This window comes from Cordyceps fumosorosea (assembly GCF_001636725.1).
Source record: "Cordyceps fumosorosea ARSEF 2679 chromosome Unknown scaffold_32, whole genome shotgun sequence".
NCBI classification, from domain to species: Eukaryota; Fungi; Ascomycota; class Sordariomycetes; order Hypocreales; family Cordycipitaceae; genus Cordyceps; species Cordyceps fumosorosea.
This window is the reverse complement of record NW_017387332.1, coordinates 155,694-170,817: the sequence shown is the minus strand read 5'-3', so window position 1 is coordinate 170,817 and position 15,124 is coordinate 155,694. Positions and strand designations below refer to the sequence as shown.

The window sequence follows — 15,124 nt, the reverse complement described above, 5'->3', positions numbered from 1 at the left end:
AAAAATTTCGAATGGGTTAATGTACAATGGCCTTTTTCATCTAATGTACAACGGCCTTTTTCACCTACATGCTACTAAGAAATGTCAACAACCCAGCGCCAAAATGCCGAAACTCAAATTCTCCCCAACACGCCCTTGGTTGAGCGTTTTTCTCTGCAACGCTTCAAGCCTGCTGCTGCTGCTCACGCTGGCGCTTCACGATGTAATAGGTGATCAGGCTCTTGGGGTCGTCCTTGATCCCGCTCAGCGCGTCCCAGAACGTAGCCTCGCCGACACGCGCGTGCAGGGCCACGCAGAACTTGACCGCGTCCATGCGCACGCCCGAGTTGGCCGACTCCAGGCAGTGACCCGCCAGGCCCGTCAGCTGCTCCAGCTCGCCCGACGTGGGCTGGAATTCGGCCCGCCTGTTGAGCATCTCCTTGAGCACGTGGAGGCCCATGCTCAGGCTTCGGCAGCCCTCAGTCGTGGCGTCGGTGATGTCGTGCAGCTGCCGCGTCAGGACGACCACAATCTCGGACCCGTCACCGATGCCCACCAACTCGTCGGCGAGAAGCTCCAGACCGCTGACAACGTGGGCTCGCGAGTCGTATGCACTGCGCGTCTGCAGCAGAGCCTCGAGACCCTTGGACACGTGAGGTTGAAAGTTTTCCCTCTCCTTCCTTAGCAGAAGCTTGATGGTGGCAAGAATCTGAGCCTTGATGTCTTGGCCCTTGTCTGATGGCAGGTTGCTAAGCGGGTTTTCGAGATACTTGAACAGGCCAAGCAAGAGCGCCTCGAACTTGTCGTCGGTAAACATGGTCCTGCTGTCCCGGATAAGGGACTGCAGCTTGCGGAACCCGTGGACTTCCAGCGACATGGCCTTGATTTTCGCGATGCCACTGTCCAGAAGACGAGAGTTCTGGCGCATCTTTTCAGGCGACTCGGGTTCCACCGGTGCCGCGGTGATCTCAGCAGCCTTTTGGAGTTTGGCAGCATCCTCGTTGACGGGCCTATCCTCGAGAACGGGGCCCGACACTTCCGGTTTTGGCGTGGCTTGTATTTCGGCATCAGGGTCTTCATACACCTTCAACGGCTCAGCATCTTGCGGTGGTTCGGAATGCCGAGCAATATGCGCCATCACGGGTGTCGGCGTAGTAGGAACATCCATAGTCGCAAATTCCTCGTCATCGGCAACAATGGTTGAGGCAGACTCGAGGCTGGCCATGCTGGGCACAACAAGGCTGATATCCTCGTGCACCTTTGTGGGCGAGTAGCGCTCTACGCTCTGCTTACCAGGACCGTGGCGGGTTGGGCTCGATCCAAGCAGGTCTTCATGCGGCATCCTAGGCTTTGCAGGACTGACCCGAGGCGAAACGACTCTGAGCTTGGCTCCTGTCCTAGATGTAGGCGATGGAATACTAGACTCACTGCCGTGGGAGACATGGCCAGGCCGGGTTCGGGAAACCGACTTCTTAGGCGTCGTATCCTTCATGACTCTTGGTGTCTGGCTCCTGGACTTCAAAGATTCCGGGCTATGGATCTCCAAGCCAGGTTGGTCACGAACCGAGTACGGGCCTGCAGTGGCAGGTCGGGTAATCTCGGGACGTCTCCTGGACGGCCTCATAGGTGCAACCGACATGCCACCAGCATTCACAGAAATGGTCGATTCTGTTTTGGTACGCGAGGTGAGCTTCGGAGGGGCCGCGTGGCCAGACTGTGGAGCGTTAGTGGACGCATTTGATGTTGCGCGTACTGGCGATAGCTGTGCCATGGCTGAACCAGGGCGGGGTGGCAGCTTCTGAGCGGCCATGGCCCTCTTCTGTGCCATCATAGCTTCACGTATGTTGGGTCTGCTAGCCGTCTTCCCAGTTCTGGATAGGCTGCTGCCGGGTCTAGCGGGTTCAGTCTTCTTGGGAGAATTGGGGTTGCTCGGATCCTTGTTGAGGAGCTTCTGCGCGGTAGCATCCAGGTCCTCCATGATAGCATCTGCTCTAGAGGGCCAGACAGCCCAAAATGCCCAAAACGTGGGCCTCATCTTCTCTCGGACGCCGGGGTTGGCATCAGCAAGGCCCTTTTTCAGGCACTTTTCGATGAGATCAACTCCACCAGTATGTTCAATGTGATGCTTGTTCCCCGACGTCTTCTTAATGAGCGTCTTGAGCCAGATAGTCGTATAGAGACGGGGCTGGACATTCTTGTCCTGGCAAGCGCTCCAGATATGTTGCATGATGCGAGGTGTGTAGGAGATGCGGCTAATGATGGTGTCAATTGTCGTGCTAGTCATCTGTGAGGTAATTTTCTTTGTTGAAGCAGTCATCTTGAGCAGAGTTTGCATCAGCAGCTCAACCATGGGCTCCATAGCAGGGCCGAGGGTCAGAGCAACATCTTCAATCAGGGCGCAGGCCTCCTTGGAAAGACTCGTTCGCAGCGAGGTCAAAGACTTGATGATGCCGTCGAGCATGCCGCGGAGGCCATTGACAAATGTGTCGTGAAAGTCGGAAGGAGCATTGCCGGCATTGAGTCGACGGAGAGTAGTCATGCCCTGCTCTCGCTTTTGCCAATTCTGCTCGGTTTCGCGGCCCTCATACTGCCAGGCCATGCCCTTGATCACCTCGTCTAGTTCGCGGTTGGTGTTAACGTATTGTGGCTCAACTGGATCCGCCTGGGACTCTGGTACAGCTGGTGTAACGGGACGCTCGCTCGACATGGACGATACGCTGCCGGCAAAATGCGGACGGCTACTCGGTGCGGGTGCAGATGGTGTTTCGGAGCGTGCGCCAGCTGGTGCTAGTTCTTTGATGATGGCTTGTTCGATCGCCGGCCTGACCTTGTAATTCTTGAGCTGTCGCTTAAGATCCGACTTGGCAGTGTTGGGCGCATTTCTACAGACAGTAAGTTTAGCTTGGTCAAGCCCGGGTAGGGCACATTACGAACCGAAACAGCTCAATGACAGTGTGTTTGGCGGCATCTCGGACCATGCCGTCCGCGTCCTCGAGTAGCTCCATAAGCAACGGGACGTAGCTTCGGAATTGCAAGCCGTGATCTTGGTGCATCTGCTCGTGCGATTAGCGAGGGTCAACAAGCTATGGAGCGGCGTGTCGTACCAGGAGAAGCCAGTGTAAGGAGGCTTCTTTGGCGCGTGGGTTCTTGCCCGACATGGCTGTGGTGCGAACCATGCGCTCGACTTCACCGGGGTTTACAGCGTAGATGGTGACAAGGGCTTGCGAGGCGAGCGTGCGGTACTTGTCCTTCTGATCGCCAAGCTTTTCGATGACGACGGGGAGCGTGCGGACGGCCTCCTTTCCGATGTGCTTGGGCTCCTGGCGGGAAAGGCGGGTCAGGAGGTGTCCGAGGGCAGTGAAGCCGGCGTTTACGAGAACAGCATGCTGGGCGGTGGAAGCGGTGCGCAGCGCCTCGAAAAGCAGGGCAATGCTGCCCTCGGGGACGTTGTGCTGCTTGATGGCCGACTTGGCGTTGGTGACGGCGGTGACCTTGTGGTCGAGGGCGGCATTGCTGCGCAGGATGTCGAGCAAGTCGGTGACCTGCTTGTCCGTGAGGCGCTCTGCCATGGTGAAGGGGAGAAGGCGTATCGTTCGCGATAAGGGCTAGGTATGGTTCTATTGATCGAGCAATGGCGTGGCCTCGTAGTGCAGCCAGCTAGCTGCGGCGCAAACGGGTTAGCGAGACAGGCAGGCGAACGGTGTAACGGCGGCTAGGCAGTGATGCTATTTCTGACGGAACAAACCAGCCGCTGGTAGATAGGTAGTCACGGAAGCGGGACGGCCAAGCGGCCATCAGGGGGAGATTGCGGATAGGACAGGTGCTCACCGAAAAAGCAGGAGGGGTCGGTTCCTGGGCTATCAAGGGTACCTTGGTGGGAATTTGGGGTGCACGCGAGATGACTGCGCGGGCAGCGGGTTCGCTACGCGACGAGGGCTAAATGTCAGGGATTGAAGCAAGGAAAATGAGAGTTTGGATGGAATGACGCTGTCATTGGGAAGCGATCAGAATATTGAGAGTCGAGGTTGAGTTGGCGAAGCCAGGCGGAGGTTGTTGCTGGCAAAAGCGGACGGCCGATGAAGGTGGGCAGCCATTATTTACCTGCTGGACGTTATGGAGCTGCTGGGTTGTCCAGTCGTTGGACAGCTTGTACCTGGCGCGACTTGCGCGTCCAGCCAAGGGAGGGGCAGTTCTCAGCGCGGGGGTGTGCTAGGCAGGTACCGGGCAGGTACTAGGCGGCCGCCGACCCGACAACCCAACAGCGCGTTTCGCTTGCTACCCCTCGTCGCCGTGCCAATGCCCGCCTTTGTGTACTCGCATACCCTAAACAGTGTCGAAAAAAACACCGCTGTTGATGACGTGACACCGACTTGGTTTTGATAGTCTTTCACAGAAGAGTTTCCAACGGACTTTCACTTGGCTACCAAGTGCTTTATGACTCCTGTAGCAAAGAATTGCATTGTCGCCATGTTGATCCCAAACACTCACATTCATGCGACTACAAAGGAGCCGAGGTAGGTAGAGGATAGTGCAAGGAATAATATTCTTCCCATATTGGGTACATATTATAGATACACATATCACACCTAGATTTTCTCATTCAATGAAACGCAGGCTAGTTCTCTAGCCAGCAAACCCGAAGAATTCTATAGTTATGCTGATGCCGTCTTGAAACCGCGCCATAGTCATTCCATGCTACATATGCTACTTTCTTCCCGGAGACCTTATTCTCGTTAACTTAACGAAGCAGCGTACGTCTCCCACAGTTCCCCGATTGTAGACCCAAACAAGTCCGGCCAGAACTTGTCCTCCTCGTACTTTTCCGCGTGCAGCTTCGCGTTAATCCTCCTCACCGTGCCCTCGCCGCATTGCCTCTCCAGGTAATCAAGGAAATACCCCGTGGTTTCGTAGCCCGCGTCCCACGAGCAGCCCTCCGCGCGGGGGCGCCAATGCGGCGGCACCAGCCCGCACCGCAGCCTCACCCAGTCCGCCACGCCCTCCACCAGGCCCCCCGGGCACGTCCCGAGGCCGTTACACTGGAAGCAGTGGACGAGCTCGTGCGTGACCACGCCGCAGAGCTCGTCGCGGATGCGCTCCGGCGTCTGGTTGTCGACGTGCCGCGTGGAGAGGTGGATCTCCTTGTGGTCGTTGTCGAGCTCGCTGCCGGTGGTGTAGGCGACGCCGTCCATGTCGCGCAGGACGAGTGTGACGGAGCGCGTGGTCGGCAGCGGGCACGGCGCGTGTCGGTAGAGGTGTCGCAGGACCGCGAGGGCGCTGTCGCGCACGCACTCGCCGAGGTTGACGGCGGCGAGGGCGCGCAGGGAGCCGCGCGAGGAGAGGTCGCGGATCTCGAGGCGCAGCTTGGGGAGGGGGAAGGTCTCATGGTGGTGGTGGTGGTGGTCGGCGGGGGTGACGGGCGGCGGCCGCAGGTGCTCGGGGATAGCGGAGGATGTGGGCGGCGGCGCGCTCATGGTGAAGACGAGACGGCGGGCGTGGTTTAACGAGGCTCGACGGGTACAGATGGTGGTGATGAAGTTGCGCCGTTTGGATGGTGGCGGTGTTTGTCGAAGAGGTTGAATGCGCCAAGGTGGGGTGAGACGCTATCGAGAGGACGTGCGACGCGGGGTCTACTAGAGGAGGCCAGCTGGTGACTCTTTATTAATGCCGGGTGGATTTATTCGCGGGTTTTTCTTCTTGTACAGTCCCAAGGTAAACAAGGCTTAGAGAAGAGGCGATTGGGGAGTTGTCTTGTCGCTGCAGCACGAGTAGGTTGCGAGGACTGGTGATGGCTGTGTACCGATTCGCTGGCCAGAACTGAAATTAGCATCAAGTGGGATTCTCTTCAATAAAGGTGAGTATATGCGTAGTAGTTTGTTTTACTTGAAAGATTTGGTTTACATCTAGGACGCAAATTCACCATCAATCCTGTGCCAATTTTCCAAAAACCCCTTATAAAACAGCACCCCCAGCCCTGGGTCCAGCGCGCCGGTCGTCGCCCGCACCGAGTGCACGCCGAGCTGCACGATGCCCGCCTCCGCCGCGCGGCAGCCCATCACGCTCGACAGCACCGGGCCGACGCCGACGCGCGCCTGGTACGGCTGCACCCGAGCGCCGACCAGCTCCGCCACGCGCGTGAGCACCGCCGCGTCCGTGCCGCCGTCGGGATCGTGCTTGACGGCCACGCCCGTGTTGAGCCTCGGCGCGCAGCCCTCGGAGTCGACAAGGTCGGGGTGGCCAGCGTACGCGACCTCGCCGGCTACCAGAAACGACCGCGCGTATGTCCGGCCTAGCAGGCCCGGCGTCTGGCCGGCGTCTCCGGCGAGCGATTCCACCATGCGCTCGACGGCGGTTGGGAGGAACGCGCTGCCGTTGCCTCCAATCTCCACGTCGTCGAGGAGGCCGACCATTCGCACGTAGCCGCCGCCGTCGACGTCGTCGTCGTCGTGCTCCTCCGCCGCCAGCAGCCCCATCATGGCCGCCCACGAGCACAGTCTACCTTCGAGACCGCCCGCGGTGATGAGCTCCCTGCGCAGGCCGAGAGCCCTTGCCGGCTGGAAGTCGTACAGCTCGAGGTCCCAGCGGACGATCTGCGCGTACGACACGCCCAGCTCGCCCGCCACCAGCTGCACCAGCTCCGGCGGCTGGCCGTGCACGAACTCGCCTGGGCTGCCGAGCGGCCGCTGCTCGCCCGCCGAGTAGGCACTTGAGAGGCCAATGATGGGTGTCGTCGTCTCCGAGCGCCCCCCGGGAGACAGGTGCGTGGCGATCGGCCAACCGAGACGGACGAGCCGCGCGGTCGTGCCGCCCGTGTCCGGGTCGCGCACGACGACGCGCCCGGCGAGGCCTAGATCGCGGTCCCACCACGTCGGGTCAAGGCCGTTGGCGTGCGGTGCGACGCCGAGCTGCAGACAGGCAGTCGCGTTGGCCGGCTTGGCGCTCACGGGTTTGAGCTTGACCGTCTTGGCGTCGATGTGGCCGGCGATCATGGCCACGCCGTCGCCGGGCTTGTAGGCGCGGCCGATGGCGAAGGCGATGATGGCGCTGCCGTTGCGAGACGTCCAGTACTTGCCGCCGGGACGAATCTTACCAGTCCATAACTCCCCAGAGGGCAACTGCGGTCATCAGCCCCGAGGCCGAGGTTTATATAAGTAGGAAAGGTCCACTTACCTCCTGGAAGCCAGCATTGTGAAGCCTGGACTTGCAATAGTCGACAACGTGGAAAGACGTCGGATTCTCCGTCATGAAGTCGCAAAACGGCTGTGTGAATTGCTCCGGTGTGTATTCCTGGCGCTGCTGCCGCGCGGCCGTGGCTGCCGCTTCCGCTGTCGGCTGCCGGGAAGCAGCGGCGTGCATGTACAAGCCGACGGGAGAGGATGATGGCTCACGACGAGTCATTTTGCTCAAATTGAGTCTCGGTCCATGCTTTAAGGGATGCTTGGAGATGATTTCCGTCGACGAACTCACGGCCAGAGGACGAATTCCCAGTATTGCGGGGTTGTTGAGGGACGATAAGCATCCATCTTCCGTTCCGCTTCGTTGGGGGGAAAGTTATTTATCATGGAAGCGCCACGCCAGCCTGAGAGTTAGTCTGCCACCTGAACTTGCACCGGTGGAAACCGCACCTTCCTTTTCAGGAACAAATGGCTTACTTCTTTGTAAAGGATTGACAGGCTTGGAAAATCCTGTGGCTAGTGACAGTTGAGGCTTGATAATTACTTGCAGCCTTGGCGGCGTTTTTCATGACTTGGATTATCTACGGTTTAAGCTGTATACATGTATGGCTGGTGCTTACCCGGACTATCAGACTATCAAACTATCTACGAAATCATGACACAATGAACAACGTGATACCATAATATTTGGCCAACGCCTTGGCTTTTACCTAGTAACATTGTGATTAGTTCAAGTAGCCTTCTCTTGAGGTCGTTGGTCCTGGGCGTCTCATGGCACGAAATTCGTCGCCGGCCTTGTCTAGGGTAGGTATATGTTGAGGGCGGGAGAGTAAGACTTAGCGGGCTATCTTGGGTCATGTTTGGGAGGCCAAGACGCTATCTACAAGTCATTGGATAATACTAGGGGAAAAAGCGATTTCGGCAACTACCAAGACATGTCTGTTCCACAGGGTGCGTCGGCGTGGGTTGAACACTAATATTGAGTAGGTGATGTTTGTCAGTTGAGGGATCAGCGAGCTGGGCGGGGAAACGTGGGGGTGGAGACTGCTAATAATTTAGAAGTGATACTATTGATGTAAAATATGTGAAGGAAGCAATAACTGTTTATACTTCTAGAAGCACTCAGTGCTCACACCAAGTGGCAAGACTTGTCACTGGGTTTGTATTAGCGAGAATTCATCTAGGGCATAAAGAGAATGTCAAGCTGAGACGCGATCTATCTTTTAGGTTTACATGACACGCTCTAATGACACGCTCTAGGTGTTGTAGCCATATCGGTAAGCCTATTCGAACTTACAGTGGGTGTTCGTGTGACGGCACTCACCCACCAATTGCGGTGGTATAAGGACACGTTGACCAACAGGTTTGGCCCAGTCAAGGTATCAGAGGCGCTTCTAAAAACTTTTTTTTGAATCTAGATGTATTTTGAGGGCGTTACATGAACTGCTCTGAGGATGGCCAGCAGCTGCCTACCAAGTACCCGTCAACGTCAACTTGCCGTGTACAGGCATTTCGATGCGTCAAATAACGAGGAGGCATCGCCGTTGATTATTTAACAAGAAATGATAAAAAAAAAAAAAAAAAAAAAAAACTCGAAAGCAAATACACTATATTAAATCCCCATGTTAAACTCCAAGCTGTACCGTCCGGGTGGTGGCGGCCTCTCCTCCAGCCCTGCACCGCCCTAGGACTTTGGAGGTCTTCAGTGGCGAATGACGAGGCGCGGCGCCGCGACAAGGCATACGCAATCATTCAACTCCTCCGTCCCTCCTCTCTGGCCACCCTCAACACTTTTTTGTTCCTGCAAAGTCTGCCATGTGAAGCCGACGCAGGCTTCCTTGTCCTTTTCGGTCCCCTATTTCACCTCGACTTGATAGAATCATCCCCCGATTTTTCTGTTTCGTGTCCTCGTCCGTCTCAGTCTCATCCCTAGACACAAGACACGCTGCATCATCACTTGCTACTTACATAGCCCCGCCACCTTTCGTCACGCCACCACCCCTCCTCCCATCACCAAGCAAACGGCCGACGAGCCCATCAGAATCCCATCGTCGGATCCCTCCACGATGCCCGCCAACCACGTCCTCCTGGCCTCCGGCGCCGTCGTCGCCGTCTCCGCCGTCGTCGCCGCCGCCATCGCCATCTACGAGTCCCCCGAGTTGCGCCGCTACACCGACGACGTCCGCCGCCGCATCGCCGTCGCCCTGCAGGCCCTCGGCGACAACATCCAGCCCCCCGTCCGCGAGCCCCTCTTCAACCGGCCCGAGGACGCCGACGGCTTCCTCCAGTCCCGCCGCGGACCGGGCGCCGAGCCTGGCGTCGACGCCGACGACGCCACCCGCCGCAGCCAGCGAGAGGAGCTCATGTACTGGAACTCGGTCCGCTTGCAGCGCCAGCTCGAGCAGGAGCTCGCCAAGCACGCCGATACCGAGGCCGCCGCCCCCGCCCCTGCGGCTATCGAGGGTCGTCCGCCAGCAGGGCCTAGGGGCACCTCGTTTGATGATTTCTTGAAGCCGGCGACGCATGGCGGGGAGTCCGGCGCGTACGTCGTCAGCAGCGGCGCGCAGACGACAGCACACGAACACGGTACCGGCCAGCAGCAGCTCCGACACCGCGGCGAGGGTGCTGGCACCCGCGGCTTCTCCGCCGCCGCCGTCTACTCCAACCCCTTCAGCGACGAGCACCACATCGACCCGGAGGAGTTTGCCAACATGGGCCTCGGCACCGGCCGGCTGGTGCCTGAGAGTCCGAGCGACATCTACAGCGCCACCACCCGCGAAGAGGACCGCCAGACGACGACGACGACGACGACCGCCACCATGGAGGCGGAGACACCCTCGCTCATCGACTTTGGCACCACCGAGACTGTGCCTGACGCTGACGTCCCGGAGGAGGCGTACGCCTCGATCCAGGCCTGGGCGCGCGACTCGGGCCTGTACTCCCCGCTGCCCGTCACCCCCGGCGCGCCCGTCTCCGAGGCCGAGATCCTCAGCGACGGCGAGCTCACGCCCACCGACTCCGTGTCCGTCGTAGACGTCGCCGACGAGGCGCACTCTTCGCACGCGGGCGACGCTAGTAGGCCGTACGACGTGCTGAGCGAGACGGACGGCATGCTGACGCCGGCCAGCTGGTCCGAGGTGGGCAGCCAGGTCAGCGAGAGCGAGCATCCGCACGCCCAGCACGCATAGCGCCTCGGGTCTAGTGTACGTTATATAAAGGTCCGTGTTTTTTATCATCTCGTGTTTTGCTCCTTGGTCTTCTTTTCGAAAGCCTCTCTCGGCCGGCGTTGGTGGGAATACATCGCGGCGATTTCGCTGCCCAGTTTTATCAATCTCAATACAATGCATCATTGTTTCACCGCCTCCTTGCGCCACAAAATTCTATGCATCGCTCGTGTTGCTTCAATCTAATCGTACAGATCCCCCCCCCCCTCCACCCTACATCCTCCTGCTCTTGAGGTACTCGTAGTCGGGCATGTAGCTCTCCGTCAGCCTCTCCATAAACTCCCCCGTCTCCTCGCCGTACGTCTCGCGCCACCCCTTGTACTTGGCCCGTACGTCCAGCCTCCGTGCGCTCTTCGACTTGTCCACCCCCGTCGACTCCCATATGCCCTGCACGTAGCTCTTGTGGATCGGCAACAGCCCGTCCGTCGACTTCGCCTCCCAGCTCTGCAGCACCTGCTTCGGGTCCATCCCCACCGTGCTCGCCAGCCTGTGCACCGCGTCGCCCTCCAGCACGTCATCCGCGTCCACCACGATCGGCACCCCCGTACCCCCCGCCCCGCCGGGACAGTGCCGCGCGTCGTACCAGTCGTGGAGCTGCCGCGCGAGGCCGAGGCCGTGGGCCAGCACGCGCGTGCTCAGCGAAGTGTCGGGCGGCATGCCGGCGCGCGTCTCCGTGCGCCACCACGAGTCCACCATCAGCGCCGGGTGGCGGATCAGGAACACCGGCACGAAGGAGAGCAGGTACGCGTCGGGGAGCATGGTCGGGTTGGTCCGCAGCGGGCGCGCAAACGCCGGGTCCTCGTCGGACAGGGTGAACTCGGCGGCGTACTCGCCGCCCTTGGTCGCCTCGTACAGCGCCGACGGCTCCCAGATCTGCGCGCAGTGGCTCTTGAGGAACATTGCGTTTCCCTGGGTACGTTCTAGTGTTAGCGAGCAGAAAGGGAGGAAGGGGGAAGAAGATCAGGGGACGCACGTTTCGGTGGGCGGCGGCTCGGGCGGCCTCCATCTCGGCGAAGCTGGCGCGGAGCCGCCGCACGTACTCGCGGCGCTTGTCCGGCGGCGCTTCGGCGTCGACGCGCGTGCTGAAATTCTCGAGGGCGTAGAGGTAGGCGAGGTGCAGGTGGTAGCCCGAGTCCTCCCAGCCGCGCTGCTGCGAGAGCAGCTTGACGAGCAGGTTGGACAGCGTCCGGGGGCAGCTGAGGAAGAAGACGTCCGTGGGGCGGAGGCTTGGTCATTGTGTATGGTGTGTGTGTGTGTGTGTGTGTGTGTGTGAAGAGAGAAACGAGCAAGCTGAAAATCCTTTTGCCTGAGTGGTACTTGCTTTATGTAGTTCTGCCTCGTTCAAGGCTTGACCGACAATTTGCGTCGAGCTTCGTGTGGCACATGCCCTACCTCGCGGCGGGCCGCTTATATATCCAACCTTGCATCTCTCTCGGGATCCTCCACCCGGCGCGGGGGTTCACAGACCATTCTCCCTTCAACGACTTTCCTGTTCCATGATTAGTGTCGTAGCGATCCCGCTCAGCATGGACTGTTGGAGGGGCAAGGTGGACCGGATCGCACTCCGGCATATGGAGTTGTCCGGCGGACGACACGTACAAGGTGAACTTATAGCGCCGACTTGCGCCGACAGGCCGAAGCGCGACGTCCCGACTCTTCCGCGCTGTGTCGTCGTACCCCAGGTTCGAGGTTTTAGGGCTGTTTGTGGTAAATGCCGAGTACCAGGATGAATTTCACAGCATCCTCCGCCCCCACACACCATCTCCGTAGAATCAACCCGGTAGGGCCGCAAGCCTCGTGAGGCCCTGCCCCCCCGGGCACTTCGGTCCCGAATCAATGGCCGAAGGCTCTGGCAGCCATTGTATCCGTACACCAGCTGTCGTCAAGCCCTTCGTCAACCGTTGGTGTCTCAGTGATGCAGGCTGTTGAAATGCATAGGTACGTAATCCGCACATAAGCGCTAATAAGAGGAAGTGCGGTGCTTGCTGTACAACGCCGCTGACGTATCAGTTCGCTGGTATTTCTTTTTCCAAATAAGCCCTTCGCAACCGCAACACAGGTGGCCAGTTAAGCAGAGCCTCGCACGAAAGCTAACGGTTGCAGCCGCTGCTAGAAACTTTACAATTAGTCAATAGGAGAAAATGAGTAAAATTATATATATTAGGAGGGAAGGCCAATTGCCAAACCCTGCACTTATTTCAACTCATCTGGGGCCTTTCCATGGTCCCCACGTATCCAATAACCATCTTTGGTAATCCAATCCAAACAAGCCAAGTGGCGCCGAAAATCCGACACTATTCTATGCTAGAAACGAAAAGAAACGTAATGCCGTCTGGCGAGAGCTAGGTAGAACGAGGTACAAATGCTGAGACAGAGAAAGAGAGCAGGCTCGTGCCATGCGTCGCAGAAAAGTGAGTGATTCGAGCGATTGTGTAGGGTGTATGGTGCACCCCAAAGCAAAATGATATGCATCATTACGTCGTCATCAGTGAGTGTATTACAGGCCAAAGGTAGATGCCGGGCGCGATCCCGACGACCACCTCAAGTGCTTGCGGCGACCATCGCCTTGAGATCGCGCTGGTTCGTGTTCAAGGTGCGGAAGCAAGCCTCGCAGATGCGCAAGTGGCAAAAGGTGCAGGCCCAGCGGTCCTCTGCATCGGCGATGCTACACGTCTGGCACGTCAGCGGGTAGTGCCGGTTCGCGCGGCGGTTCATTGTAGCATGCTTCTGGAAGCATGAGTAGTGTGACTCCTTGAGGTCACCCGCGGCATAGACGCCATCAACTGACACCGTCGTCGAATCCTTGCCCTTCCACGCAGGAAAGCGGAACGCGCGGGCATCGGGTTCGTGGGTGTATTTCATTTCTGGGTACAAAGTGCCATCCCGGCCACGGTACATTGGCCCCTGCTCAGTCTGGACGATGCGCTGGTCGCTCGCCGGCCGGCGTTGCTGGCGCGGCGTCTGGTCCGGGTCGCGGCGCATCAGGCGCCTCGGGCTGAGGCTAGACCCACGAGACTGGTCTGACGGCGTGGATGCTACTAGCGGTGAGCGGGCGCGGATCGGGGACGCGGCTGGGGGCAGCCGCGGTCTCTTGGCGAAGACATCTCCCCTGGACGGCGAGTTTTCCGCGGCAGCTACGGGTGCCGTGACCGCCGGTGTGATCGCTGGTGCGGGGGGCGGTGTTGTCGCTGAGGCGGTAGCCGGTATTGTCGCTGGGGCGGTAGCCGGCGTTGTCGCTGGGGCGGTAGTCGGTGTTGTCGCTGGTTTGCGGCGCGGCATCTCAGTAAGAACAGAGGACGGCATGCCCCACGCAGGCTTCCGCATAGTACTCCCAGATGCGTTTCCGGCGAGGTTTTGAGGCGGAGGCGGAGGCAGGGTCTTGGCATGGACAGGAGAGAATCTGCTGGGAGACTCGGGCGATGCGGGGGAGATGAATGTGGCGGCGGCGGGAGCACGAGACTCTCCAGGCTGATACTCAGGCGTTGGCGGGCGATTGGTAGGCGGAGTGACAGCGGTTTTGCGGAGAGAAGGCAGTGACTTCTTGGATTGGACGGCGGCAATTACTGGCTTGCTAGGCGTGGTAGAAGGCGGAAGATCGTCTTTGGAGGCTGCGGGGGGCCGAACATTGCGACCCGGGAGGCCGCCAACAGACCGAGGTATCCTTGGCTTAGGGGGCGGGGAGTTCGAGGGCTCGTCTTGAACAGCCGTGGGTGGGCGCTGGGTTGAGGCGGTTGAGGTGGACACGATGGATATGGTGCTGGAAACGGTTGAACCGTGGCTGTGGTCGAGTTTGAGCCCAGAGATTTCGCGACTGTCGTTTTGAGGGCGGCGGCGCCAGAGTTCTGATTTTGAGGGATGCGTGGGTGGGACGTCGTTGTCGTCGGGAGATACTTTTCGGATTTGGGCGGGCGGGAGATTCTTTCGATTGGTAGGACGATCAGAGTTCTTTTCCGGGACATCCGGGGGAGGGGGCGAAGTCTCGCGACTCGAGGCGAGCGGTGTATCGGGATAGGTGCCCGTGTGAGGGGTCGTGGTGGGAGAATCATATGGACGGGTATAGGCGGAGATGAGACTCGAGATGGAGGCTGTAGGCGAGGGCTCAGGAAAGGGCGAGAGCATAGCATTGTTGCTAGCGGCGGCAACGGGGCGTCTTGGTATGTCCATTTTACGAGAGGGCTCAGTCGGCGTGGCTGAGTGATTCGAGAGAAAGGCGCTCAGTACAGGAAGGGAAGGAGACTTGTCGGGCAGGCGAGGCAACTGAGGCGGCGCGGAGCCGTGAGCTGGGCCGTCGTCGCGCGGCGGCGGCGGAGGCGGCGGCGGCAAGTCGGGAAGGTCCTTGGGCAGATCCGGTAATGAGTCGGGGAGGTTCTTGGGTAGAGATGGCAGTTGGTATGAGGCGGGGGGCGGCGAGGAAGAGGATGAGGGAGAGTTGGAAGAGGACGACTTGAGCAACTGAGGGACAGCAGGTAGGGCTTTTGAGAAGCGAGAGAAGCCGGATCTGGGTTTGGGGGCGGCGGTGGGCTGTGCCATGTTTAAAGGGAGGAGGAGGGAGTGAGGGCGCCGGGAGTTGGGAAGTGATATGAGAGGGGTGCGGCGCGCAATGCGAGCACAATGAAGCGTGGACGGCAGTCCGGGAGGACAAGCCTTTCCGGTTCTGGAAGAGTATTGACCCGGGGATAGAAGCTTATTGGGGTTATGTGACTGGGCAGAGAGGGAGAGGGGCGAGAAGTTGTTCAGATCAGACGTGTC

General features: G+C 59.2%; 6 protein-coding genes across 6 annotated transcripts; 1 reads left to right on the top strand and 5 right to left on the bottom strand.

The window, feature by feature from the left end:
- Positions 1-163: 163 nt before the first annotated feature.
- On the bottom strand, positions 164-3,548 carry ISF_08591 (HEAT repeat containing protein; the record flags this gene model as incomplete). Its single annotated transcript, XM_018852194.1, has 3 exons — positions 164-2,861; positions 2,914-3,032; positions 3,084-3,548. The coding sequence occupies 3 exons, from the start codon at positions 3,546-3,548 to the stop codon at positions 164-166; spliced, it is 3,282 nt and encodes a 1,093-aa protein (XP_018700658.1).
- A 1,164-nt stretch (positions 3,549-4,712) lies between these two features.
- On the bottom strand, positions 4,713-5,450 carry ISF_08590 (PBSP domain protein; the record flags this gene model as incomplete). The annotated part of the gene is made up of 1 exon (XM_018852193.1): positions 4,713-5,450. The coding sequence occupies one exon, from the start codon at positions 5,448-5,450 to the stop codon at positions 4,713-4,715; it is 738 nt and encodes a 245-aa protein (XP_018700657.1).
- A 429-nt stretch (positions 5,451-5,879) lies between these two features.
- Positions 5,880-7,374, bottom strand: ISF_08589 (Peptidase M18; the record flags this gene model as incomplete). Its single annotated transcript, XM_018852192.1, has 2 exons — positions 5,880-7,091; positions 7,147-7,374. The coding sequence occupies 2 exons, from the start codon at positions 7,372-7,374 to the stop codon at positions 5,880-5,882; spliced, it is 1,440 nt and encodes a 479-aa protein (XP_018700656.1).
- A 1,843-nt stretch (positions 7,375-9,217) lies between these two features.
- ISF_08588 (hypothetical protein) lies at positions 9,218-10,339 on the top strand (the record flags this gene model as incomplete). The annotated part of the gene is made up of 1 exon (XM_018852191.1): positions 9,218-10,339. One exon carries the CDS (start codon positions 9,218-9,220, stop codon positions 10,337-10,339), a length of 1,122 nt encoding a protein of 373 aa, XP_018700655.1.
- Positions 10,340-10,588: 249 nt separating this feature from the next.
- On the bottom strand, positions 10,589-11,946 carry ISF_08587 (hypothetical protein; the record flags this gene model as incomplete). The annotated part of the gene is made up of 3 exons (XM_018852190.1): positions 10,589-11,284; positions 11,349-11,601; positions 11,843-11,946. 3 exons carry the CDS (start codon positions 11,944-11,946, stop codon positions 10,589-10,591), a joined length of 1,053 nt encoding a protein of 350 aa, XP_018700654.1.
- Positions 11,947-12,916: 970 nt separating this feature from the next.
- On the bottom strand, positions 12,917-14,905 carry ISF_08586 (hypothetical protein; the record flags this gene model as incomplete). Its single annotated transcript, XM_018852189.1, has 1 exon — positions 12,917-14,905. The coding sequence occupies one exon, from the start codon at positions 14,903-14,905 to the stop codon at positions 12,917-12,919; it is 1,989 nt and encodes a 662-aa protein (XP_018700653.1).
- Between the last annotated feature and the right edge of the window lie 219 nt (positions 14,906-15,124).